At 40.8% G+C, this 27,650-nt stretch overlaps 3 protein-coding genes across 3 annotated transcripts; all 3 read right to left on the bottom strand.

Moving 5' to 3' along the window:
* Window positions 1-961: 961 nt before the first annotated feature.
* Window positions 962-5,970, bottom strand: LOC118209481 (extracellular calcium-sensing receptor-like). The gene is made up of 6 exons (XM_035384799.1): window positions 5,755-5,970; window positions 4,919-5,213; window positions 3,267-4,064; window positions 2,574-2,795; window positions 2,358-2,481; window positions 962-2,135 (listed from the first exon to the last, which is right to left on the bottom strand). The coding sequence occupies exons 2-6, from the start codon at window positions 5,177-5,179 to the stop codon at window positions 1,222-1,224; spliced, it is 2,319 nt and encodes a 772-aa protein (XP_035240690.1). The 5' UTR covers window positions 5,180-5,213; window positions 5,755-5,970; the 3' UTR covers window positions 962-1,221.
* Window positions 5,971-9,178: 3,208 nt separating this feature from the next.
* On the bottom strand, window positions 9,179-14,152 carry LOC118209456 (extracellular calcium-sensing receptor-like). Its single transcript, XM_035384773.1, has 6 exons — window positions 13,910-14,152; window positions 13,078-13,372; window positions 11,416-12,213; window positions 10,705-10,926; window positions 10,487-10,610; window positions 9,179-10,294 (listed from the first exon to the last, which is right to left on the bottom strand). Exons 1-6 carry the CDS (start codon window positions 14,134-14,136, stop codon window positions 9,381-9,383), a joined length of 2,580 nt encoding a protein of 859 aa, XP_035240664.1. The 5' UTR covers window positions 14,137-14,152; the 3' UTR covers window positions 9,179-9,380.
* Window positions 14,153-17,400: 3,248 nt separating this feature from the next.
* LOC118209462 (extracellular calcium-sensing receptor-like) lies at window positions 17,401-25,078 on the bottom strand. The gene is made up of 6 exons (XM_035384781.1): window positions 24,861-25,078; window positions 23,885-24,179; window positions 19,630-20,427; window positions 18,963-19,184; window positions 18,745-18,868; window positions 17,401-18,467 (listed from the first exon to the last, which is right to left on the bottom strand). Exons 1-6 carry the CDS (start codon window positions 25,049-25,051, stop codon window positions 17,554-17,556), a joined length of 2,544 nt encoding a protein of 847 aa, XP_035240672.1. The 5' UTR covers window positions 25,052-25,078; the 3' UTR covers window positions 17,401-17,553.
* Between the last annotated feature and the right edge of the window lie 2,572 nt (window positions 25,079-27,650).

Below are 27,650 nucleotides of genomic sequence, written 5' to 3'. Positions count from 1 at the left end.
GTTCTATATTAGAAGTTACCTGGCTAACTGAGTAATCCTGCTTGGTGCAATACCCCCACCTAGACTCTGGAAGGCAGGTGTCTGACGGATGGACATTGTATACAAAACCAAAGCTGACATTCCTTGCACTTTCCCATGAATTATGGGGTATTTTATTTTTTTGGTTTATGTATGACCTGTGACTAAGTGGGAACTTTTTGCAATAAACTCAATTGAGTGGCATTTTTTGCTGGCATGTGACTTTTTTGTATTATATTTTGTTATAATTTCGTATCACACGTACATTGGTACATTGTCAATTTGATCATTTTTTTTACGAAGTAGTTTGAACTTTTTCTAAGTAGTTTTAGTTAAGCAAACTAGATTTCTCCCTAGGGTAGCTTTGCTGTAGTTCAACTTCTTCCAGTGTGAAGTAATTGGTAGCTTGCAAAGCTATGCTTTCAAAATAGCTTCCCCAACACTGATAATAGTTAGCTATGTTAGACTACATCAATTCCGTGCGACTTTTTTGACAATTAGTGAAATTAACCGATTCGTATAACAAAATAAACAACTGAATGATAATGTTAATTCACTGAATGCATAATATAGTCTAACCCAGTTTACTGTAAATTAGCCAGCTATGGGGATCATTCGCTCTTAACCAGCTAGTTAGCTAACATTTGTTAGCCAGCTTATTTAACTTTGATGCGTTAGATCTAATGGCCGGGGCCCGCAGTTTACCATTTTCATCCTCTGTGCGGATGGCCTGCAGCCACAGATCTCTTCTTTTACTGTCCTTCGCTCTTTGGGGAAGTAAAGAAAATTGTAAACTGGGGTTTTTTTTATGGTTTGACGTGCATAATACGACGCAGCAGCTTTTAGGCATGGTGCCAGTAGATTTTTGACTGCTCTCATCTTTGACCTGCAAAAAAAAACAAACAAACTTGCAAGTCAAGATCCAATCTTGCTAATTTGCTTGGTGCATTTTCAGTAAAGACTGAACAATTGCACAGAACCACAAACACCAGAAAACACCCTGACTCATCAATCCTTTAATGCTGATATGAAATCTCTGATGAGATACAGATAAAAAATGGTCCTCAAAGAAATTTAGAGATTTAGAGAAATTTAGAGCACTTTTTCACTTAAAAGAATATACAGCAGAACAAATATGACGTAATGAAGTTTTTAAATACAATGAACGTTACTGACAACATTACTGACATTTCTTCATGTGCTTCAGAAAGATTTTGACGACATTTTCCCCATCATTTGCTTTTTGGTATTTTGCTCAGGCCGAAACAATATTATGAAGCATTTAGGGACAAAAATGCAAACAGTCAGACCAAAGCTGGAAGCTAAAATTGCAAAGATCTCCACAGCTACAGTGAACTTTCCAGGTGAGCTGACATAAGCTGGTATAAAGGTGATCCAGACTGCACAGAATATGAGCATGCTGAATGTGATGAATTTGGCTTCATTGAAGTTGTCAGGCAGCTTACGAGCCAGAAACGCTAAAACAAAGCACAATATAGAGAGGAGCCCAATATAACCCAACACAGCCCAGAATCCCACTGCAGACCCAACATCACATTCTAAAATGATCTTTTCTTTATAGTGCTTCATGTTCTCATTGGGGAATGGAGGGGATATTGTTAACCAAAGCACACAAATAAGAACCTGTATGAGAGTGAAAGCAAGAACACTCAGTCTCTGCTGTAGAGGCCCAAACCATTTCATCACATTACTGCCTGGAAGCGTAGCCCTAAAGGCCATTAACACCACTATTGTTTTTCCCAGAACACAGGAGATGCAGAGAACAAAGGTGATCCCAAACGCAGTGTGGCGCAGCATACAGGACCAATCAGAGGGCCGGCCGATGAAGGTAAGAGAGCAAAGGAAACACAGTTTCAATGAAAAAACCAACAGAAAACTCAGCTCAGAGTTGTTGGCTTTCACAATGGGAGTGTCCCTGTGTCTGTAGAACACGGCAGCCACCATGATGGCTAAGCAGGCCCCAGTTACCGAACAAGCTGCAAGGATGATCCCCAGAATCTCATGAAAGGACAAGAACTCAACAGGTTTGGGTACACATTCATCCTTCTCAGCATTCGACCAGTAGTCGGCTGGACAGGGTATACAGTCCAGAGAATCTGTACGAAAGAGAAAAGCTCAATGTTCAGGAGTGTGCAGAAGAGGTCAGGGCATGAAAAACAGGTCTGAGGGCTGTGGGATTGAAAAATGTGACTCTAGTTTTCAACATGAGAAAGCCTGTGAAGTGCATTGATAAAAATATACATATTCAGCATTTACTTATGCTAAATGCAGCATATTTATTGTGCTACATATAGGTAATTTTTCTGGCTTCTCTGTACCTGTGGCATTGCTGATTTCTCCCTCGGCACAAGGCACACAGTCATAGCAGCAGACAGGCCTTCCTCTCTGCACAGCCTTCCGAGTGCCTGGGGGACAGCTCTCACTGCACACTGACACAGGCACCTTCAAACAAACAAATATCACAGAATAGACATGGAGCTGACTCTGACATGCCACCATCTGTCTAATAAAATAACATTTGACTGTGAAATTACCTGTGGCTGGCCACCTGCCCAGGTAATGTTCTTCTTAATGATAAAAACCTGTCCATCTGGAGCAGATGCATCATAGTGGCCCACAGTCACAAACTCCATGTGCCCATCCCTCATCACCTGCCAGTTCACCAGCTCATAAATGGCCACCGGATCCCCATTGGCATCAAATGAGACTTTGTACCCATTCCTGGAGAAGTTAACTTTTCTCAGGTGCTCCATGACCTGATGGGAGGAATCCAGAGGGGTGATAGTACACCTGCTAGTGATCAGCACAATTTCCACTCAGCCTCCATGTTAACCATCCATTCAGTATTCCCTAATAACCACATCCTCACAGTCTTGGCAGTGGTATATGCCTTTCCCAGTTTTTTGTGGCCAGCATAAAAATGAGGAGGTCTTTCACATTCCATATCAGTATGTTCACCATGAAAACATGTTCTGCAGAAAGGCATTTAAGTGACTGAATGCTATATTTTGATGTGACCTTTTCGAAAGTAGGTTGTGTGTTGTATCTTATACTTAATCTTCTCTTATGCTTGCTGAGTTATTATTTGTAATTTGCACTGTAACACTGCATGCTCTCTAAATCACACAGGATTAGGGCATCAGCCGAATAATAATAATAATAATAACAACAGTGTTGATACCCTTATTCATTATATTTGATGAAAGTTTGTGCAGTGAACCCTTTACCTGTTGTGGCTCAACTCGGAAACTTGCGTTGCAGTGGGGTGGAGCGTTAGGTTTGTCTGTGCAGATGATGCTGTGTATAGCATGGGCTATTGCATACACAGCCTTGTATACCATGTTGGATATGCGCAGCTGGGATGTATCTGTGTAGGGGTTCTTCAGATCTCCCAGATTCTGGTTTCCATCGCATGTTTTCTGACCCGCTGCAGTCTGACTTACCCCCAGGCTGCAGCCGAAAGCGCTCTCCCAGAACTCTGTGAGAAGTGGTGAGTGGGAAACCTGTGCCGGCCCCAGGTCCAACAGGAAGTCTCGCAGCCCTGGAATGACTGAGCGGGGGATGCCAAAGCCGATGGCACCGGCAAACAGACGGAACTGCAACATCTTGCGATCTGTGACCCAGTCCTCACTCCCAATCCACTGTAGTGGGGCCATCAGCCTGCCTTCCAGCTCTGACAGCAATACCAGCATTTCGCCTGTGGCAACGAACGCCACAACAACGCGGGCTGTGGACCTGCTGATGACCTCTGCCACGCGTCGCACTTTTGCACGGGGGTTGGTCCTATAGAATGCCTCTGAGTACTCCACGCAGATGCCCTCTGCCTGTGCGGCCTGCAGGAAGGCAGCCATCCCATTGTTCCCATAGTCTGAGTCGCTCCTCACCGCCCCGATCCAAGTCCAGCCAAAATGCTTGACGAGCTTAGCCAGGGCAGCTACCTGGTAGTAGTCACTGGGGATGGTCCTGGAGAATGTGGGGTACTGCAGCTTGTCACTAAGACAGGCACAGGTGGCAAAATGGCTCACCTATAGCTCCATGAAAGGAAAGGTGCACATTTTAATAGTGAATGTAACATTATTCTAGCCATGAATATTAGTAAATCAAAATATCTCTTGACATGCCTATCTACAGTGCAGTCTATAAGTATTTGGACAGTGATATAATTTCTTTTCAGCTTGGTATTACTGCAAATTGGATTTGAAATGAAACACTTCGTTAAAATTTTTAACTGTGGTTAAAGTGTGTTCTGTCAGGTTTAATTTTGCATCATCAGGGAAAATACACTGCAAAAGATTTGTAACCAAGGACTAAATATGTTGTCATTAATATGATGTTAATTTGTCCAAATACTTTTGGTTCCCTAAAATGCAAGAAATGTGCACAAAAGGGCTGTACTTCCTACACGGATAACTCGATATGAATGTAAAGACCCTCAAATTAAGGCTGACATTCTGCACATTAAACTCATTCAATTGTTTCATTTCAAATCGATTGTGCTGGAGTTGATAGCCAAGACAACAAAAACTGTGTCCCTGTGCAAACACTTACAGACGGCACTGTATTTATTTATCTATTCAGTACTAATATACTATCACTGTGCAAAAATGCCTGTAGCCATTCAAATAGTTTTCCTGGAGGAATCTTGAATGCAAGATATAATGTGGCTAATTTGGGAAACGATAAGATTTCCATTTACAGAAACAGTAATCAAATTACCATGAAAGTAGCAGGCTTATTACGCAAAAAATATTTACTTACTGTATTTTCTATATTAATAGCTAATCTCTCTGATTTATTTCAAATACTTTTATGAGTGCAAGGTTTAGATAATGATAATTTATTGGAACATGCAATGGGGGACTGGGCAGGAGGAGCTCACCTGGGGGATGCCAAAAGGTCCGAGAATTCTGGAGATGGCGATGGAAGAAGTGGAGCTAGAGTCGCCCACAACAGCATGCACAGTGGCTGACTTTGAGCAGGACTGGTTTGGAAAGAAGACTGGCTCTATGCCATTAGCCAGCTGGAACACCACCTTCACAGCCACTGGCACGGAGCCACAAGAGTCATGGATTTGGTAGCCCAGAGTTACACCTGGCAGGAGCTCTGAGCTGTTGTTGATTTCCTTGATGGCAAAAACCATGGTTCTAGCAAAGCGTAGTTCCCGGAAATTTAAACTGTTTTGAACAACAACATGATGTGAACATAACAGAACATGCAATAATTGTCCAAAGACAAGAATGTAAAAGTATACCTTTTATTTTAATTTAATTAGACATATTCTATATTTAGATAATCAAAAAGAGTGGAGCATTGCCTCGAGACACCAGAAAGATCAACAGATTATGGCAGAAGGTGCTCTTGGATTTATAATGAATGGTTCCAGATTGTCTATATATTTTATATTTATGTGTCTTCTAAAATTACAGAACTTAAATATTTATGAAATTGCTAAAGAAATATATTTTTGTTATTATAAGAGAATACTTGACTGCTCTAAGCATGTGCACCGGCTTACCTTTAAGTTGAAACATGTGATAAATAATGTGTAATAAACTAAATAATAATCTTTTATAAACAAATGCATCTTGCAGTTCATCTGAGTAATGCATTTTATGACAGATTTTGTTTTGTTAATATTTATTATATATCTTCTAGATCTAAAACATATATCCACAGGCCTCCACATTTCAGAATGCTCTTCCTCTCTTCACTGACCTCCCTGTACAGTGCGGCGCTTTTGGTCGGCTGGTATAGTTGTTCGCAGTGGTGATCACATAGTAGTGGATGGGAAACACGCCTCCGATCACGAAGTCCCCAGGCTGGGACAAAGACGCTGGCCTGGGGGTCCCCTGCAGTGTGCACTCCGACCCAGAACTTCCTTTTTCCAGGGTCAGATCTCCAGCCACCAGTGCCAGAACCAGTGTACTCCACATCACCTCCATGCTTTCATAACAGGATGTGGTGCTCTCTCATGTTTAAATACCCTTCTGAAGCACAGCCCCCTGAGTTCATGGAGAGGGAGAGGCATTCCCTTCTTGGGGAAAACATGTAGAGGAGTAGCTATGTATTGTTTACAAAATTACCAATTGTCATGATCCCATTTTATATTTATTTTTTTGTCTCTGTGGTGTGGGGATGGCTGGTTTAAGCAGCCACACCTGCCCTGGGTCAAGCTAATTAGACCTGGCTAGTTAGATAATTGGTTATTAATTAGATAATTGGCCAGGCTAATTGGGCCCAGGAACAGGGGTGGCTGCACCTGTGCGTAGTGAGGTAATCAGTGCGCACAGGTTAAATCTGCCATCCCCACCCACACAGGGGAGCTTCTCTGTCATGACAGTGTTTAAGATCTGCTCCTTTGGCTGTACCATCTTGCCAAGCCCTCGTGAATAAATCTGGACTGTTGGAACATCATCTCCCTGTGTCTCTGTGCTGGAGGACCCCAAGGAAAGCCACTTCGGTGGCCTGTGGCAGGCGTGTTTGCCACAGTCTCTAATCCTCATAAGAATCCTCTTCTCACCACACAGGCATACTCAACCACACATAATTGTAAAACTGAACTGAGGAGTGTGCTGTAAACTCACTGACACCTGAACCAATAAGCTCCCTGAATTTGGTGCAGCAATAATTACTATCACTGGCAACTGTCTGCTGGTTCAAAATTGCCACATTACATAATTTAACCCTAAATATAATGTACCAAATATTACATAAATCATATTTACAGCCCACAAAATGAACAGAAAATTCTGAAAAACATTTATTCTGATATGGTCAAAATATAGAATTTTAAAATGGTTATTGTCAAAAGATAAAAAATTGCATACATATAAGAAATGAATTTATTTAAAGCAGCCATGTTTTCCTGAGTAATGATTGTTCAGTCCAAACTGTGCATTCTCTGGATGGAAATGCACACCCGGTGTGGGAACATGGGACACGGGTGGGAGCCACGTATGTATATCCTGCAATCACATGGACTGGACTGGTTCATTCTGTGTATATTACAGCTGTCTACCACAAATAAATATGAAAATACTGAACAAAAGAAAATTGGACATCTATTCCTGTCATATCAGTCATTCCAGTCAAATTAATTTTTGCACATTCAATTTTTTCCTTAATAATAAAGCCACACACGCGCACACATTTCTGGAATCGTTATTTTTTAAGTGATGAACATAGTTATATGTGCCGATATTTTTATTTATTATTTGCAGAAGTTTATTAATTCCAGGAAATGTACTAAATCTCACTTGTGTGCGTGCCCAGACGTAGTGGGGAGATACCAATCCACCAATACCATGACAAGCTCTTTTTAATAATAGCCTAAATAAAATATATTCTTTGCCATACGTTTTTCTTCAGTCATTGTTTTCAACCACCTCCGGACCTTACCGGATAAACAAAGGTGGCGGCAGCAAACGTTACCCGTTATATGTTGTAAATCTGAGGTCCGCTACATATGTTTTGTTAGAAGCAGTGGGAAATTCTCAGGATAAAAATCAGAGCAGTTAGATGACACTTAACTTGCACAAAAAAAGTCAAATAAAATAATTAACTAATCATCATCTGAAATCAACAATTTAATAAGAATCAAGTGTCTTTGTGCTGAGCTAAAGCAAGAACCTGCACACATATCAACACTTTTTGGATAAAATTGGATACCCCTGCTTTATGTGGTCGCATTTTTCTTTTTTACTGCAGTGATACTCTTTCCTGATTCCAGAGAGCCACAGAGTCTGCTGGTTTTTGATTTTTCCTTAAGGTCAGCATTCAGACCTAAGAAACCAGGTGACCTGGAATCAGCTGTTTTAACTTATCAATTGTTGTGCTCCTGAGGTTTTGAGTAACAACAAACGCCAGCAGTCCCCGTGGCTGTACAAGACTAGGAGCATGGAACACTGGTTTAAAGACATGCTTTTGTCCAATTTGAACTTCCATCCATGTTCACTTTCCTTCCTTTATCTCCCTATATTATATCAACTAATTGTTGTTATAAATGTCTCAATTGGAAACTCACTTGTACAAGTAGTCACTTTAATGAGCCGTTGCAGTGCCTATGGGGACCCTTGGAGGATAACATATGTTTAAATCTCGACAGGTCACATGGTGGAAACAAACTGGTGGCTCTATTCATGAGGAACAGTGGCTAAGATGATGTTGGCTTTGAAGTCTGTGTAAAAGACCACATCAACTACGGGTAACCATGGTCAGCACACATACTGCTCAACCAAGATGTCCTTCCATTGGTTCAAGATTCAAGGCAAAATGGATGAGCAAATCAACTGAAAGCAAATATCAATCTTGGTCATGAGTGGGCAATTTCATGAAGAAAAATATGTTATGGCTGTTGAACACATACCACAACACCGGCTACCTCCAAAAAAAAAAAATTGTTTGCTAAATCCTTAGCTTGTACGCACTTACTTTCCAGATTATCACATAATTGGGCAGTTGTTTTGAAGAGTGTTTCATGCTGACATAAGTGGCTAATACTGTGATTCTAATAAGTGTCAGAAGTGGAGAAATTGATGTGTGTGGACTGCTCTATCAGTCTCATGAACCTCAATAAACCTCAATGTTGGTTGTGGAGGTGACAGTATAACATCAGTTTCACGTACCTCAAAAGTCAATATATGGCAGGTGTTCATGTTATGCTCACAAATTAATCCGTGTTTACCCCTTGTGTTCGATGGAGAATGGCTGGTGGACAAACAAGCATGTCTGATCACTGTTGTATTTTTTTGGTTACCAGGGAGCTGTCTGCTGGATATCTGTGGGAGTCCCTTCTAAAGTCATATTAACACAAGGTTTTCAATCAAATGATCAACAGATAAAAAATACTCTGCCCTCCAAAATAATTAGCTGAAAACAGCTATGCCCTCCCAGCCCTGAAAAACAAACCTATTGTTAGAATGGCAGCTGCAACAAGTTTCATGAATACCTCCAGCTCCCCACTGCAGCTCCCAAAGGAGTAAGACTGACTGCCTGCTCTCCAGCAACAGCACTCTGCAGACAGAGGCTTTGTTCACCTTCAGACTTGTAAGTCAAGTCCCAATCTTGCTACTTTGCTTGGTGCATTTTCAGTGAGGTCTAAACAATTGCATATTATACACAAATGCCAGAAACAGAAACCCCTGATTAATCAATCTTTATTGCTGGTTAAAATCCCTGAAGGTCTGTGGCTCCAGCTATGTTAAAATTAGAGATGAAAACAAATTGGTCCTCCGAGATATTTAGGTAAATGCACTGTTCACTTAAAGAAATATACATACGAAATGAAAAGAAAATTTAAAATAGAATCATTCGTCAACATTACTGAGATTTGCTTCTGTGCTTCAGAAAGATTTTGATGACATTTTCCCCATCATGTGCTTTTTGGTATTTTGCTCAGGCCGAAACAATATTACGAAGCATTTAGGCACAAAAATGCAAACAAACAAACCAAAGCTGGAAGCTAAAATTGCAAAGATCTCCACAGCTACAGTGAACTTTCCTGGTGAGCTGACATAAGCTGGTATAAAGGTGATCCAGACTGCACAGAATATGAGCATGCTGAATGTGATGAATTTGGCTTCATTGAAGTTGTCAGGCAGCTTACGACCCAGAAAAGCTAAAACAAAGCACAATATAGAGAGGAGCCCAATATAACCCAGCACAGCCCAGAACCCCACTGTTGATCCGACATCGCATTCTAGAATGATCTTTTCTTTGTAGTGAATCATGTTCTTACTAGGGAAAGGAGGAGATATTGTTAACCAAAGCACACAAATAAGGACCTGTATGAGAGTGAAAGCAAGAACACTCAGTCTCTGCTGCAGAGGCCCAAACCACTTCATGACATTACTGCCTGGAAGTGTAGCCCTGAAGGCCATTAACACCACTATTGTTTTTCCGAGAACACATGAGATGCAGAGGACAAAGGTGATCCCAAACGCAGTGTGGCGCAGCATACAGGACCAATCAGATGGCCGGCCGATGAAGGTAAGAGAGCAAAGGAAACACAGTTTCAATGAAAAAACCAACAGGAAAATCAGCTCTGAGTTATTGGCTTTCACAATGGGTGTGTCCCTGTGTCTGTAAAACACAGCAGCCACTGTAATGGCCATGCAAGCCCCAGTCACCGAACAAGCCGCCAGGATGATCCCCAGAACCTCATGGAAGGACAAGAACTCAACAGGTTTGGGTACACATTCATCCTTCTCAGTATTTGTCCAGTAGTCCACTTGGCAGGTGATACACTCCAGGGAATCTGCACAAAAGAGAGAAAACCTCAGTAAGAAGAGGTCAGGGCATGAAAAACAGGAGTTTTTTCAGGAGTGTCCCCCAACATGTGAGAGCCTCCAAAGTACATTCAGAAAATATACATATTCCAAATTTACTTACGCTAAATGCAATATGTTTATTGTGCTACATACAGCTATATATTCTTGCTTCTCTGTACCTGTGACATTGCTGATTTCACCCTCAGCACAGGGCACACAGTCGTAGCAGCAGACAGGCCTTCCTCTCTGCACAGCCTTCCGAGTGCCTGGGGGACAGCTCTCACCGCACACTGAAACAGGCACCTTCAAACAAACAAATATCACATAACAGACATGGAGCTGTCTCTGACATGCCACCAAATATGTTTAATAAAATAACATTTGACTGTGAAATTACCTGTGGCTGGCCACCTGCCCAGGTGATATTCTTCTTAATGATGAAAACCTGTCCATCTGTGGCAGATGCATCATAGTGGCCCACAGTCACAAACTCCATGTGCCCATCCCTCATCACCTGCCAGTTCACCAGCTCATAAATGGCCACCGGATCCCCATTGGCATCAAAGGAGACTTTGTACCCGTTCCTGGAGAAGTTCACTTTTCTCAGGTGCTCCATGACCTGATGAGAGGGAGCCAGAGGGCTGATAGTACACCTGCTAGTGACCAGTGCAATTTCCACTCAGCCTCCATGTTAGCCATCCATTCAGTATTCCCCAATAACCACATCCTCACAGTCTTGGCAGTGGTATATGCCTGTCCCAGATTTTTGTGCCCAGCATAAAAATAAGGAGATCTTTCACATTCCACATCAGTATGTTCACCATGAAAATAACCTGTTCTGCTGAAAGGCATTTAAGTGACTGAATGCTATATTTTCATGTGACCTTTTCGATAGTAGGTTGTGTGTGTATCTTATACTTATACTTGTATCTTATCTTATGCTTGCTGAGTTATTACTTGTAATTTGCACTGTAACACTGCATGCTCTCTAAATCACACAGGATTAGGGCATCAGCCAAATAATATTATTATTATTATTATTATTATTAACAACCGTGTTGATACCCTTATTCATTATAGTTTAAAGTTTGTGCATTGGACCATTTACCTGTTGTGGCTCAACTCGGAAACTTGCGTTGCAGTGGGGTGGAGCGTTAGGTTTGTCTGTGCAGATGATGCTTTGTATGGCATGAGCTATTGCATACACAGCCTTGTACACCATGTTGGAGATGCGCAGCTGGGATGTATCTGTGTAGGGGTTCTTCAGATCTCCCAGATTCTGGTTTCCATCGCATGTTTTCTGACCCGCTGCAGTCTGACTTACCCCCAGGCTGCAGCCGAAAGCGCTCTCCCAGAACTCTGTGAGGAGTGGTGAGTGGGAAACCTGTGCCGGCCCCAGGTCCAACAGGAAGTCTCGCAGCCCTGGAATGACTGAGCGGGGGATGCCAAAGCCGATGGCACCGGCAAACAGATGGAACTGCAACATCTTGCGGTCAGTGACCCAGTCCTCACTCCCAATCCACTGTAGTGGGGCCATCAGCCTGCCTTCCAGCTCTGACAGCAATACCAGCATTTCGCCTGTGGCAACGAACGCCACAACGACGCGGGCTGTGGACCTGCTGATGACCTCTGCCACGTGTCGCATTTTTGCACGGGGGTTGGTCCTATGGAATGCCTCTGAGTACTCCACGCAGATGCCCTCTGCCTGTGCGGCCTGCAGGAAGGCGGCCATCCCGTTGTTCCCATAGTCTGAGTCGCTCCTCACCGCCCCGATCCAAGTCCAGCCAAAATGCTTGACGAGCTTAGCCAGGGCAGCTACCTGGTAGTAGTCACTTGGTATGGTCCTGGAGAATGTGGGGTACTGCAGCTTGTCACTAAGACAGGCACAGGTGGCAGAATGGCTCACCTATAGCTCCATGAAAGGAAAGATGCACTTTTTAATAGTGAATGTAACATTATTCTAGCCATGAATATTAGTAAATCAAAATATCTCTTTACATTCCTATCTATAGTGCAGTCTGTAAGTATTTGGACAGTGATATAATTTCTTTTCAGCTCGGTATTACTGCAAATTGGATTTGAAATGAAACACTTTGTTAAAAGATTTCATTGTGGTTAAAGTGTGGACTGTCAGGTTTAATTTAGCATCATCAGGGAAAATACACTGCAAAAGATTTGTATCCAAGGACTAAATATGTTGTCCTTAATTAATATGATGTTAATTTGTCCAAATACTTTTGGTTCCCTAAAATGCAAGAAATGTGCACAAAAAGGGCTGTACTTCCCACACAGATAACTCAATGCAAATGTAAAGACCCTCAAATTAAAGTTGACATTCTGCACATTAAACTCATTCCATTGTTTCATTTCAAATCGATTGTGCTGGAGTTGATAGCCAAGACAACTAAAATTGTGTCCCTGTCCAAACACTTACGGATGGCACTGTATTTATTTATCTATTCAGTACTAATATAATATCACTGTGCACGAATACCTGTAGCCATTCAGAAAGTTTTCGAGTAAATGGAGGTATCTTGTATGCAAGATATAATGTGGCTAATTTGGGAAATGATAAGATCTCCATTTACAGAAACAGTAATCAAATTACCATGAAAGTAGCAGGCTTATTACGAAAAAATATTCACTCAATGTATATTCTATATTAATAGCTAATCTCTCTGATTTATTTCAGATACATTTATGAGTGCAAGAGTTACATAATGATAATTTATTGGAACATGCACACAAGGACTGGGCAGGAGGAGCTCACCTGGGGGATGCCGAAAGGTCCTAGAATTCTGGAGATGGCGATGGAAGAAGTGGAGATAGAGTCGCCCACAACAGCATGCGCAGTGGCAGACTTTGAGCAGGACTGGTTGGGAAAGAAGACTGGCTCAATGCCATTGGCCAGCTGGAATGCCACCTTCGCTACCACTGGCACGGAGCCACAAGAGTCATGGATCTGGTAGCCCAGAGTTACACCTGGCAGGAGCTCTGAGCTGTTGTTGATTTCCTTGATGGCAAAAACCATGGTTCTAGCAAAGCGCAGTTCCCGGAAATTTAAACTGTTTTGAAGAACAACATGATGTGAACATAACAGAACATGCAATAAGTGTCCAAAGACAAGAATGTAAAAGTATACCTTTTATTTTAATTTAATTTGACATATTCTACATTTAGATAATCAAAAATAGTGGGGCATTGCCTCGAGACACCAGAAAGATCAACAGATTATGGCAGAATGAGCTCTTGGATTTATAATAAATGGTTCCACATTGTCTATATATTTTATATTTATGTGTCTTCTAAAATTACAGAACGTAAATATTTATGAAATTGCTAAAGAAATATATTTTTGTAATTATAAGAGAATACTTGACTGCTCGAAGCATGTACACCGGCTTACCTTTAAGTTGAAACAGGTGATAAATAATGTGTAATAAACTAAATAATAATCTTTGAAAAACAACTGCATCCTGCAGTTCATCTAAGTAATGCATTTTATGACAGATTTTGTTTATATTTATTTATGTATCTCTTAGATCTAAAACATATATCCACAGGCCTCCACATTTCAGAATGCTCTTCCTCTCTTCACTGACCTCCCTGTACAGTGCGGTGCTTTTGGTCGGCTGGTGTAGTTGTTCTCAGTGGTGATCACATAGTAGTGGATGGGAAAAACTCCTCCAATCACAAAGTCCCCAGGTTCGGAGAATGAAGCAGGCCTGGGGGTCCCCTGCAGTGTGCACCCCAACCCTGACCCTCCCTTTGCCAGGGTGAGTTCTCCAGCCATTAGTGCCAGGACCAGTGTGCTCCACATCGCCTCCATGCTTTCAGGTCAGGATGTCGTGCTCTCTCATGTTTAAATACCCTCATGAAGCACAGCCCCCTGAGCTCATGGAGAGGAAGAGGCATTCCCTTCTTGGGGAAAAATATGTAGAGGAGTGGCTGTGTATTATTTACAAAATTACCAATTGTCATGATTCCATTTTAGATTTATTTTTTTGTCTCCAATCCTCAGAAGAATCCTCTTCTCACCACACAGGCATACTCAACCACACACAATTGTAAAACTGAACTGAGGAGTGTGCTGTAAACTCACTGACACCTGAACAAATAAGCTCCCTGAATTTGATGCAGCAATAATTACTATCACTGGCAACTGTCTGCTGGTTCAAAATAGCCACATTACATAATTTAACCCCAAATATAATGTACCAAATATTACATAAATCATATTTACAGCCCACAAAATGAACAGAAAATTCTGAAAAACATTTATTCTGATATGGTCAAAATATTGCATTTTAAAATGGTTATTGTCCAAAGATTTAAAAAAATTGCATACATATAAGAAATGAATTTATTTAAAGCAGCCATATTTTTTCTGAGTAACGACTGCTCAGTCCAAACTGTGCATTCTCTGGATGGAAATGCACACCTGGTGTGGGAACATGGGACACGGGTGGGAGCCACGTATGTATATCCTGCAATCACATGGACTGGACTGGTTCATTCTGTGTATATTACAGCTGTCTACCACAAATAAATATGAAAATACTGAACAAAAAAAAATTGGACATCTATTCCTGTCATATCAGTCATTCCAGTCAAATTAATTTTTGCACATTCAATTTTTTCCTTAATAATAAAGCCACACACACACACATTTCTGGAATCGTTATTTCTTAAGTGATGAACATAGTAAATAATAAATAAAAAATAATATTTTTTCTTTAATATTTGCTGAAGTTTATTAATTCCAGGAAATGTACTAAATGTATACATTTTGTATTTGCAGTTTACCTCCTTCATGTAATTCAACAAGCTTATTGATGTGTTTTTATGGTGAACATTTTTGTTAAAATTGTATCCACAATATTCCTTTCCCTTCACACTTCTCAGTATGTAAAAGTAATCAGGTTTTTAAAATGAAGTTAATAGAGCAATGCCAAAGTGTGTGAGCAAGAGCATTTAGGCCTGGCATTCTACATTTCATCTGGTATTTTGGAATATCCTGCTGTCCTTTGGTTTTTGAATTTTGGCCTCAGGGGTCCCCACAGAGGTTTTTGATTTGTTGTAAATTTAAAAAATAATATTAACAGCCTTCTGTCAGTAGAATATTCATTAAATAATTGATTGTATTTGTTCACCTCAGACCTGATGTTCATATATATATATATTTAAGTCAACTTTAACTTCAGGCTACGTGGTAAAATCTGACATACAGCTGAAAAGAGACAACATTAGTCAGGAACCAGAGAATGTTGTGCAGTCTTGTGATCGATTTACCAATATAGGTAGGCTGTTTGTGTCATATAACATTTAATTGTACTGAATTACCTAACTTTGTGTTAACTTTTAAAGATATTAAGACTGTTAGGTGTACCCCCGCCATATTAGTTTTTACCCCACCCGCAGGGTTAAATGTAACATTTCACTCCTGGTACTTTCAGTCAGACTGCTAGTAAATGGTATGTCCCAGAAATGTCATTGTTCTGTGTAATCATAGCCAAAGGATGTAGGCTGTTTATATTAAACATGCTGACCTGGAATCATCTGTTTTAACTTATCAATTGCTATGCTCCTGAGGTTTTGAGTATCAACAAACGCCAGCAGTCCCTGCGGCTATACAGGGCCAGGAGGATGGAACACTGGCTCAAAGACATGCTTTTGTAGAATTTAAACTTCCATCCATGTTCACTTTCCTTCCTGAATCTCCTTATATTAGATCAACTAATTGTTGTTATAAATTACTCAATTGGAAACTCACTTTTACAAGTAGTCACTTTAATGAGCCGTTGCAGTGCCTATGGGGACCCTTGGAGGATAACATAAGTTTAAATCTCGACAGGTCACATGGTGAAAACAAACTGGTGGCTCTATTCATGAGGAACAGTGGCTAAGATGATGTTGGCTTTGAAGTCTGTGTAAAAGACCACATCAAATACGGACAACCATGGTCAGCACGCATACTGCTCAACCAAGATGTCCTTCCATTGGTTCAAGATTCAAGGCAAAATGGATGAGCAAATCAACTAAAAGCAAATATCAATCTTGGTCATGAGTGGGCAATTTTATGAAGAAAAAAATGTTATGGCTGTTGAACACATACCACAACACCGGCCCCCTCCAAAAAAGAAAAAATTGTTCGCTTGTACACACTTACTTTCCAGATTATCACATAATTGGGCAGTTGTTTTAAAGAGTGTTTCATGCTGACATAAGTGGCTAATACTCTGATTCTGATAAGTGTCAGAAGTGGAGAGATTGATGTGTGTGAACTGCTCTATCAGTCTCATGAACCTCAATGAACCTCTGTTGGTTGTGGAGGTGACAGTATAACATTTCTTGATTTTTCTCAGTTTCACGTACTTCAAAATTCAATATATGGCAGGTGTTCATTTTATGCTCAGAAATTAATCCCTGTACACCCCTTCTGTTAGACGGAGACTGGCTGGTGGACAAACAATCATGTCTGATCATGTTGTATTTTTTTGTTACCAGGGATCTGTCTGCTGGATATCTGTGGGAGTCCCATCTAAGGTGATATTAACACGAGGTTGTCAATCAAATGATCACCAGACAACAAATACTCTACCCTCCAAAAGAATTAGCTGAAAACAGCTATGCCCTCCCAGCCCTGAAAAACAAACCTATTGTTAGAATGGCAGCTGCAATGAGTTTCATGAATACCTCTAGCTCCCCTCCGCAGCTCCCAAAGGAGTAAGACTGAGTGCCTGCTTTCCAGCAACAGCACTCTGCAGGCAGAGGCTTTGTTCTCCTTGAAACTTGTAACTCAAGTTCCAATCTTGCTACTTTGCTTGGTGCATTTTCAGTGAGGTCTGAACAATTGCATATTATACACAAATGCCAGGAAACAGAAACACCCTGATTAATCAATAATTATTGCTGGTTAAAATCCCTGAAGGTCTGTGGCTCCAGCTAAGTTAAAATTAGAGATAAAAACAAATTGGTCCTCCAAAATATTTAGGTATATGCACTGTTCACTTAAAGAAATATACATACGAAATGAAAAGAAAATTTAAAATACAATCATTCATCAGCATTACTGAGATTTGCTTCTGTGCTTCAGAAAGGTACAGATAAAAAGTGGTCCTCAAAGAAATTTAGAGGTATGCACCTTTTCACTCAAAAGAATACACAGCAGAAGAAGTATGACCTAATGAACTTTTTAAATACAATGAACGTTACTGACAACATTACTGACATTTCTTCATGTGCTTCAAAAAGATTTTGATGGCATTTTCCCCATCATGTGCTTTTTGGTATTTTGCTCAGGCCGAAACAATATTATGAAGCATTTAGGCACAAAAATGCAAACAAACAAACCAAAGCTGGAAGCCAAAATTGCAAAGATCTCCACAGCTACAGTGAACTTTCCTGGTGAGCTGACATAAGCTGGTATAAAAGTGATCCAGACTGCACAGAATATTAGCATGCTGAATGTGATGAATTTGGCTTCGTTGAAGTTGTCAGGTAGCTTTCGGGCCAGAAAAGCTAAAACAAAGCACAGTAGAGAGAGGAGCCCAATATAACCCAGTACAGCCCAGAACCCCACTGCTGATCCTACATCACATTCTAGAATGATCTTTTCTTTGTAGTGCTTCATGTTCTTGTTGGGGAATGGAGGGGATATTGTTAACCAAAGCACACAAATAAGAACCTGTATGAGAGTGAAAGCAAGAACACTCAGTCTCTGCTGCAGAGGCCCAAACCACTTCATCACATTACTGCCTGGAAGGGTAGCCCTAAAGGCCATTAACACCACTATTGTTTTTCCCAGAACACAAGAGATGCAGAGAACAAAGGTGATCCCAAATGCAGTGTGGCGCAGCATACAGGACCACTCAGAGGGCCGGCCGATGAAGGTAAGAGAGCAAAGGAAACACAGTTTCAATGAAAAGACCAGCAGGAAGCTGAGTTCTGAGTTGTTGGCTTTCACAATGGGAGTGTCCCTGTGTCTGTAAAACACAGCAGCCACTGTGATGGCCATGCAGGCCCCAGTCACAGAACAAGCTGCCAGGATGATCCCTAGAACCTCATGGAAGGACAAGAACTCAACAGGTTTGGGTACACATTCATCCTTCTCAGCATTTGTCCAGTAGTCCACTGGGCAGGTGATACACTCCAGGGAATCTGCACAAAAGAGAGAAAACCTCTCGAGGTCAGGGCATGAAAAACAGGTCCTCAGAGTTGTGGGATTGAAACATGTGACTAGTATTATGCTTCAGATCTTTACACTGATATAAAACCCATCAACATTGGCCTGAGCTCATAAAGTTACAGGAGTGTCCCCCAACATGTTAGAGCCTCCAAAGTACATTCAGAAAATATACATATTCCAAATTTACTTATGCTAAATGCAATATATTTATTGTGCTACATACAGCTATTTATTCTTGCTTCTCTGTACCTGTGACATTGCTGATTTCACCCTCAGCACAGGGCACACAGTCGTAGCAGCAGACAGGCTTTCCTCTCTGCACAGCCTTCCGAGTGCCTGGGGGACAACTCTCACTGCACACTGACACAGGCACCTTCAAACAAACAAATATCACAGCAGTAGACACGAGCCAACTCTGACAAGCCAGCATAACTGTCTAATAATATCACTTTAGAATTTAAAATTACCTGTGGCTGGCCACCTGCCCAGGTAATGTTCCTGTTCATGATCAACACCTGTCCATGTGGGGCAGATGCATCATAGTGGCCCACAGTCACAAACTCCATGTGTCCATCCCTCATCACCTGCCAGTTCACCAACTCATAAGTAGCCACCGGATCCCCATTAGCATCAAAGGAGACTTTGTACCCGTTCCTGGAGAAGTTCACTTTCCTCAGGTGCTCCATGACCTGATGGGAGGGAGTCAGAGGGCTGATAGTACACCTGCTAGTGACCAGAGCAATTTCCACTCAGCCTCCATGTTAACCATTCGCCCATTTTTCCCGAATAGTCACATCCTCACAGACCCCCCCACTCGCCCCCCCGCCAGCATTGGTATGTTCCTCTCCCAGATTTTTGTGGCCGGCATAAAAATTAGTCGGTTTTTCACATTCCAGATCAGTAAATTCACCATGAAAATAACTGTTCTGCTGATTGAAAGGGATTTAAGTGACTGAATGCTGTTTTTTGTAGTGGCCTTTTTTGGAGAGTGGAGTTTTTATTTGTAATCTGCATTGTAATATTGAAAATGTTCTATATCACACTGGATAAGGGCATCAAACTCATACTAACAATAATTATAGTGTTGACACCCATATCCATTATAGTTGAAAGTTTGTGCAATGGACCGTTTACCTGTTGTGGCTCAACTCGGAAACTTGTGTTGCAGTGGGGTGGAGCGTTAGGTTTGTCTGTGCAGATGACCCTGTGTATGGCATGGGCTATTGCATACACAGCCTTGTACACCATGTTGGAGATGCGCAGCTGCGAAGTGTCTGTGTAGGGGTTCTGCAGATCTTGCAGATTTTGGTTTCCATTGCATGTTTTCTGGCCCGCTGCAGTCTGACTTCCCCCCAGGCTGCAGCCGAAAGCGCTCTCCCAGAACTCTGTGAGGAGTGGTGATTGGGAAACCTGTGCCGGTCCCAGGTCCAACAGGAAGTCTCGCAGCCCTGGAATGACTGAGCGGGGGATGCCAAAGCCGATGGCACCGGCAAACAGACGGAACTGCAACATTATGCGGTTAGTGACCCAGGCCTCACTCCCAATCCACTGTAGCGGGGCCATCAGCATGCCTTCCAGCTCCGACAGCAAGACTAGCATGTCGCCTACGGCAATGAATGCCACAACGACGCGGGCTGTGGACCTGCTGATGACCTCTGCCACGTGTCGCACTTTTGCGCGAGGGCTGGTCCTATAGAGTGCCTCTGAGTACTCCACGCAGATGCCCTCTGCCTGTGCGGCCTGCAGGAAGGCGGCCATCCCGTTGTTCCCATAGTCTGAGTCACTCCTCACCGCCCCGATCCAAGTCCAGCCAAAATGCTTGACTAGTCTAGCCAGGGCTTCTGCCTGGTAATAGTCACTTGGGATGGTCCTGGTGAAGGTGGGGTGCTGCAGCTTGTCACTAAGACAGGCACAGGTGGCAAAATGGCTCACCTACAGCTCCATGAATGGAAAGATGCACATCTTAATTGTGAATGTAACATTATTATAGCCATGAATATTATTATTATTCTACGTGACTATCTACAGTGCAGTTGTATTTGGACAGTGATGTTTTTTTTCAGCTCTCTACTACCGCAAATTGGATTTGAAATGAAACACTGAGAAAAAAGATTTGTAACCAAGGACTAAATATCTTGTCTTTAATTAACCTCTTAGCATAATCCCCCTAGTGGTCGGCATGCCGGCGTTCCTAGATTGCTCAACTCAGAAATGAATTGCTCCTGCAACCAAAGTATGAGCTGAAAACAGAAACTCTGTTCTAGTTTCATTAGTAGACTATACACGGCAACTATGGTGAATATGGAGTTTGGCAGCGCTACTATTGTCGCGCTGACCATTCATTTAACAAGCACCTTCTCCCTGCAGTCTCATCTGTAACTACACCCCCCACCCATGACATAATGGACAATATTGTCTATTTGGGCATTCACAGAAATATTCTTTCACCACTCAAAAATTGTATTCCGTCATAGAAAAAAGATAAACCCAACAATATGCCTAAGATATGCCAATACAGCAGTCAAAACGCTGCTCATTGAATAACAAAATAAACGAGACAATTTAACAAATTATTGTGCCATGCCATTCTCCAGTCAATAGCTGGGACTAAATTTTGAATAAATAGATGGCAATGTGGCACAGTGGGTAAGGAACTGGGCTTGTAAACAAAAGGTCATAGGTTTGATTCCTAGGTAAGACGCTGCTGTTGTACCCTTGAGCAAGGTAGTTAACCTGCATTTCTTCAGTATATATCCAGTTGTATAAATGGATACAGTTTAAAATGCTTTGTAAAAGTTGTGTCGTCGCTCTGGATATCTGCTAAATGCATTTAATGTAATCTAGACAGCTTACCATTGGTTTTATGGTAAGGTTGTATATTTATAGAGTGGTCACATATTGTCTTGGATAATCAATTTGTGAAATATTCACGCATTTGTGATGCCTGGGCACCTTCCAATATAGCTGTGCTTAATACCACACATGTTGTTTACGATGTTGTCGCCTTTTTTAGTACAGTCTGGCTTGATCGACAATTAATCAACCCAATAGGTGACAAAATATGGTTTCTAACGATGTATCAAAAAATAGAAAATAGTTTGCGCTCTTGTCGAACAATCCAGAAAAACTCAGGTGCGTAAGCTAAATGCATATAAGATGAGATATAGAAAATGCACGCACACTGATATTAAACAAAGGAATGTCCACACTGAGGTTTAAAGATGCAAAAATCTTCTCAAATATTTAATGGTCCATAGTGCTGTACAAAACAAATGTGCCACCAAAAAGGTGCAGGGTGAGAAAAGAAAGAAAGAAACGTTTCGGTAAGATACCTTCTTCAGTCTGCCATAAAGAGGGCAAGGCACACACCTAATGATGTATAACATGTCCATGTTTTCTTTTTGAATAACGTTTTATAGCTCAACCTAACTGCAAGTTTTCTCATAATCACATTCACTTACGCATTCACTCTGTGGTAACAGTAAAAGACACTGCACCCGATGAAACTTTATCAATGATATTCGTAATTTCTTGGAAAATATTATTATTATTGAGGACGTCTGAGCATAGCTAAGCCATATGTTTGCTGATAGACGTAGCTGACATTGTTTTCTTGAGTAAGACAGAACAGGAGAGAACGACTGGACTGATTTACTGTCACTGTCTCCATCTACTTAACAGAGATAACATTTCATCATTGCTATGCATATATTACTGCTCAAAATATTTAGGTTATATATGTTATTTTTGTAATTGAGTGTCTTTAAATAGGTTAGTGGTATTTTATAATGAGGATATTTCACACTGTTATGTAAGCATTCATTGGTAGTTTAGTCATTTTTGTGATGCATGCAACAGTGATGACGTGAGAGTTGGAACACTGCCAAAACGTGGTGGACGGTTGAAAATAGTTTTCATGTTGTCCCATCCCCATACAAGAAAACATACAAGAGTACATCATTACACATTTAGGTACTGTACCGCATTGTGTGACAATGTTTTTGCATTTTTTTAAATCTGATATCAATGTTTCATCTTAAACCTTCATAAGGGGCTCATTTAGATGCTTTATAATGGACAAAAACATTTTATTCATGTTTGGAGAGATTTTGGATATGTTTCTGGATATGTTAAACCACTGACGGAAAGCTTGTAATTCCCACTTGAAAATGATGCAACAGCAAGTGTCTTGGGTCAAAACAGTTGACTTCTAGTGAAATACAGGGCGACGTAGCTCAGGAGGTAAAAGCGCTTGTCTGGCAGTCGGAGGGTTGCTGGTTCGATCCCCCGCCCTGGGCATGTTGAAGTGTCCCTGAGCAAGACACCTGACCCCTAATTACTCTAGTGAATGCGAGGCATCAATTGTAAAGCGCTTTGGATAAAAGCGCTATATGAATGCAGTCCATTTACCAAATACGTGAATATATTGTGATTTACAGCAATGCATAATTTATACATTTTGGATAGATTTGGAGACGCTTGGTACATTGCTTAGTTTTTGCTTGATATATCTTTAGTAGTTCTACATATCCACCCTTAGATTTTATGAACTTGTGGTCAAGAAGTTTTTGATCTAGGACATGCGTAGTTTAACCTGCTGTATATATGCAATCTCTCAGTATTTCATTACAAACTAAAAAAGAACAAATTAATTTAGATTTTTTGCTTAGACAATTGCATTTGTGGCACTTTATTTCTGAAATAATCTAAGTTAGTATTGTAAATGGTACAAATGTCTTGCTTCATTTAAGCCATTTTTCAAGTCTCAGTGTGTTCACATCTGGAGTTATAAAACTTTAAATAGGGTACCCCTTAAATGGGCAAGAATTGGCAAGATTTGGCATGTGCGCTAAGCGGTTAATATGTTGTTAATTTGCCCAGATACTTTTGGTTCCGGATAACGGATAACTCGATATGAATGTAAAGACCCTCAAATTAAAGCAGACATTCTTCACTTTAAACTCATATTTGTTGTTTCATTTCAAATCGATTGTGCTGGAGTTGATAGCCAAGACAACGAAAATTGTGTCCCTGTGCAAACACTTACGAACGGCACTGTATTTATTTATCTATTCAGTACTAATACACTAGCTCTGTGCAAATATACCTGTAGCCATTCAGAAAGTATTCCAGAAGGAAGAATCTTGAATGAATGCAATATATATTGTAGCTAATTTGGGAAACAATGAGATCTCCATTTACAGAAACAGTAATAAGACTAAATTACCATGAAATCAGCATGTTTGTTACTAAAATATATTTACTTATTGTATATTCTATATTAATAGCTAATCTGTTGGATTTATTTCAAAAACATTTATGAGTGAAAGGGTTATATAATGATAATTTATTGGAACATGCACACGAGGACTGGGCAGGAGGAGCTCACCTGGGGGATGCTGAAGGGTGCGAGAATTCTGGACATGGCGATGGTAGGAGAGGAGTTAGACTCACCCACAACAGCATGCACAGTGGCAGACTTTGAGCAGGACTGGTTGGGAAAGAAGACTGGCTCTATGCCATTGGTCAGCTGGAATGCCACCTTCACGGCTACTGGCACAGAGCCACAGGAGTCATGGATCTCGTAGCCCAGAGTTACACCTGGCAGGAGCTCTGAGCTGTTGTTGATTTCCATGATGGCAAAAACCATGGTTCTAGCAAAGCGCACTTCCCGGAAATCTAAACTGTTTTGAACAACAATATGATGTGAAAATAACAGAACATGCAATTTGTTGTTGTCCAAAAACAAGAATGTAAAAATATACCTTTTATTTTAATTTAATTAGACCTATTCTATATTTAGATATTAAAAAAGAGTGGAGCATTGCCTTGGTACACCAGATTATGGCAGAAGATGCTCTAGTTATAATGAATGGTTCCAGATTGTCTATATATTTTATATTTATTTGACATCTAGAATTACAGAACATAAATATTTCTGAAATTGTTAAAGAAATATATATTTTTAATTATAAGAGAATACTTGACTGCTCTAAGCATGTGCACCAGCTTACCTTTAAGTTGAAACAGACGGTAAATAATGTTTGAAATAATCTAAATAATAATCTTGTAAATAATATGTGAAATAATAAAACAATGATGGCAACATACATAAAATAAACAAAACAACATAAACTTAACAAGCTTTCAAAGTGAAGAATAAATCTTCACTACAATCCATTACGAAAACTTTGGAGATCATATATGTAGAACAATATATATTACAGTATATTTACATCCTGCAGTTCATCTAAGTAATGTATTTTATGATAGATTTTGTTTATATTTATGTATGTATCTCAGAGATATAAAACATATATCCACAGGCCTCCACATTTCAGAATGCTCTTCCTCTCTTCACTGACCTCCCTGTACAGTGCGGCGCTTTTGGTCGGCTGGTATAGTTGTTCTCAGTGGTGATCACATAGTAGTGGATTTGAAAAACGCCTCCGATCACAAAGTCCCCAGGCTGGGAGAATGAAGCAGGCCTGGCGGTCCCCTGCAGTGTGCATCCCAACCCTGACACTCCCTTTGCCAGGGTCAGATCTCCAGCCATCAGTGCCAGTACCAGTGTGGTCCTTATCACCTCCATGCTTTCATAACAGGATGTGGTGCTCTCACATGTTTAAATACCCTCCTGGAGCACAGCCCTGTGAGCTCATGGAGAGGAAGAGGCATTCCCTTCTTGGGGAAAAACATGCAGAGGTGTGGCTATGTATTAGTTACAAAATTACAAACTGTCATGATTCAATTTTTCATGTTTTTTTGTCTCCAATCCTTATAAGAATTATCTTCTCACCACACAGGCATGCTCAACCACATGCAATTGTAAAACTGAACTGAGAAGTGTGCTTTAAACTCACTGACACAATTAGATGCAACAACAATCACTGGCAACTCTCTGCTGGTTCAAAATTGCCACATTACATAATTACATAAAATATATTGTGCCAAATATTACATAAATCATATTTACTGCCCATAAATGAAAATTCTGAAAATGAAAAAAACATTTATTCCAATATGGTCCAAATATTACATTTCAAAATGACTGATGTCAGGATAAACAAGCACGTAACCGTCCAGACCCACGGCGCAACTCACTTCTGCAGACACATTTTAGCTGGCACCACCTGCGTATGTGTCCCAGAAAACGTCCCTCAAAGGTCATCCGTGAGTGAGTGAGTGAGTGACCACAATTTGCCAGGCATAGCCCACGGCGGCAGTTATTTACGGAAAGAAGCCTTGTTTTTCATGAGAAACAATTGCTCACATATATTTGCAAACCCTTCAAAACTGTGCATGGATAGACATGCACAACAGGTACGGCAATGTGGTACATGAGTTGGAGCCAAGTTTGTATATCCTGCAATTACATGGATTGGAGTGGTTAATTCTGTTAAAATATGGAACAAAAGGCAGTGTGGGAAAATTGGACATTTATTCCAAACAACTTCTGTAAAATTTCCTGTTTAGTTAAATATGCATGTCTATGGTTTAAAAGAACAAAACTTCACAAAGCCACCGTCTACTTCCCTCATAGCCCTAGCTCACCGGGTAGCACAATTGCCTATGGAACTTTTTGGTCAAGTGACAGAACCAGGTTCAAATCCTCCCTCAAACTAAAGGAAACCGCTGGCTTGCTGGCTAACTAAAAATAAAACATTTAAAGGATTGCTTTTGCATCTGTAAAATCTTTGTGGGAAACTCATTTATATTTCTGAAATCCAAATAAAATAAACCCATACGTTAGACAGTTCCACTTTTGGCAATTTTCACAAAGTTTAATGTTACCTACCTTGCTAATGAGATGACAGACCGAGTGTATAACGTTAGCACAGAGGCCTCCGAAATTAAGCACCAAAATCTGCATTGCGATTCAGTCCAGTAGTTATCGTTTACTGGTACAACAGGCACAAGATAATGGATTCTTCATGCCAGGTATATTGATTTTCATGTCAAAACGGTTCACATTCACCACTACCCCCTATACCAGGGACGTGCACAGACATTTTGAGGGGCTGTTGCTGTAACCTGAAAAAGGGCAACCTAACTTGTGTTGCTAGGTGGGCTTCCGGGGCTGAAGCATGCAATCGTGTTTATATTAACATACGTGTATGTGTATACACAATGGCGTAGGTTTCGATTGAACTTTGGGATGGACATATTAAGTAAGGGGTCTGGGGGTCCTCCCCCAGGAAATTTTGAGCATCAAACACTTGTTTTTATTGGGGGGGACAAATGCATGTGTTAATTGAGGGGGATGTATCCCCTGAGTACCCCCCAAAATCTACACCACTATCTCAATACATATAATATGTATTGATAGAGTGGTGTAGCTAAGTAGGCTAGACTATTTAACAATTAGCTAGCGCTAGCCAGTGCTATGCTACCATACAGCACTCATACGCCGGCATATACTTACAGCTAGCCACCTCTACAGCATTTTCAGTAATACGGGAGTATGCAGATGAAATCCTCAATGGAACGCAACCTCACAGTGATCATATCTACGATCAGTAGGTAATGTTGTGCTTCACTTCGGGGTGTTTATTCCACTGGAAAAGAGAGAGAGACAACTTAAAAAAAAAATTTTAGTCAGTGACATTTCCTTCTGACGTCTATGATGGCGATCGCGACCACATCATTTATTTAGCCTTTTTTGTATAGCTATTTCCGTGGATAAAATTGCATTTATTATTATTATTATTATTATTATTTATTGGTAAAAACATTTACTTCAAAACCAGGGAGGTAGCTTACTACTTGAAAGCGAGATCACATATGTATCCGTTTACTAATACGATTGCATTTCAGGCTGGAAAATAACCCGTTAAACCAGAGAAATTGCTGAGTTGTCTTAGAATCTTTATCGCAACAGAAACAGACGCTGTAACGAAACGTTAACTACGTCACAATGGATATAACATCTGTAGAATGTCATTGCGTCGCCCGGACCATTGTGCAGCCCGGATAAAAATTGGCGTGACACAGCCACAACAGCAAAACAAAACAATAATAATTTTTTTTTTTTTTCCCAGAGGGGCAGCTCAGCCAAAGAGGGCAAATGAGCTGTTGCTCGGGCAACTTTAGCCCGGCCTTGTGCACGCCCTTGCCCTATACTAATAATTACTTATTAACCACTTAGTGCCCAC

Source organism: Anguilla anguilla, chromosome 12 (genome assembly GCF_013347855.1).
Source record: "Anguilla anguilla isolate fAngAng1 chromosome 12, fAngAng1.pri, whole genome shotgun sequence".
Taxonomy (NCBI): domain Eukaryota; kingdom Metazoa; phylum Chordata; class Actinopteri; order Anguilliformes; family Anguillidae; genus Anguilla; species Anguilla anguilla.
Note: the sequence above shows the minus strand (reverse complement) of the source record. Positions and strands in the feature narration are given on the sequence as shown.

Coding starts and splice junctions, on each gene's coding strand:
- LOC118209481 (XM_035384799.1), bottom strand. CDS start 5,179: ATGGTTTTTGCCATCAAGGAAATCAACAACAGCTCAGAGCTCCTGCCA. Junction 2,482..2,573: donor GGGCAGGTGGCCAGCCACAG/GTAATTTCACAG, acceptor GTTTGTTTGAAG/GTGCCTGTGTCAGTGTGCAG. Junction 2,136..2,357: donor AGAAATCAGCAATGCCACAG/GTACAGAGAAGC, acceptor TCTTTCGTACAG/ATTCTCTGGACTGTATACCC.
- LOC118209456 (XM_035384773.1), bottom strand. CDS start 14,136: ATGGAGGCGATGTGGAGCACACTGGTCCTGGCACTAATGGCTGGAGAA. Junction 13,373..13,909: donor GCACCGCACTGTACAGGGAG/GTCAGTGAAGAG, acceptor TCTTCAAAACAG/TTTAAATTTCCGGGAACTGC. Junction 10,295..10,486: donor TGAAATCAGCAATGTCACAG/GTACAGAGAAGC, acceptor TCTTTTGTGCAG/ATTCCCTGGAGTGTATCACC.
- LOC118209462 (XM_035384781.1), bottom strand. CDS start 25,051: ATGGCTGGAGATCTGACCCTGGCAAAGGGAGTGTCAGGGTTGGGATGC. Junction 19,185..19,629: donor TCCGAGTTGAGCCACAACAG/GTAAACGGTCCA, acceptor CCCTCCCATCAG/GTCATGGAGCACCTGAGGAA. Junction 18,468..18,744: donor TGAAATCAGCAATGTCACAG/GTACAGAGAAGC, acceptor TCTTTTGTGCAG/ATTCCCTGGAGTGTATCACC.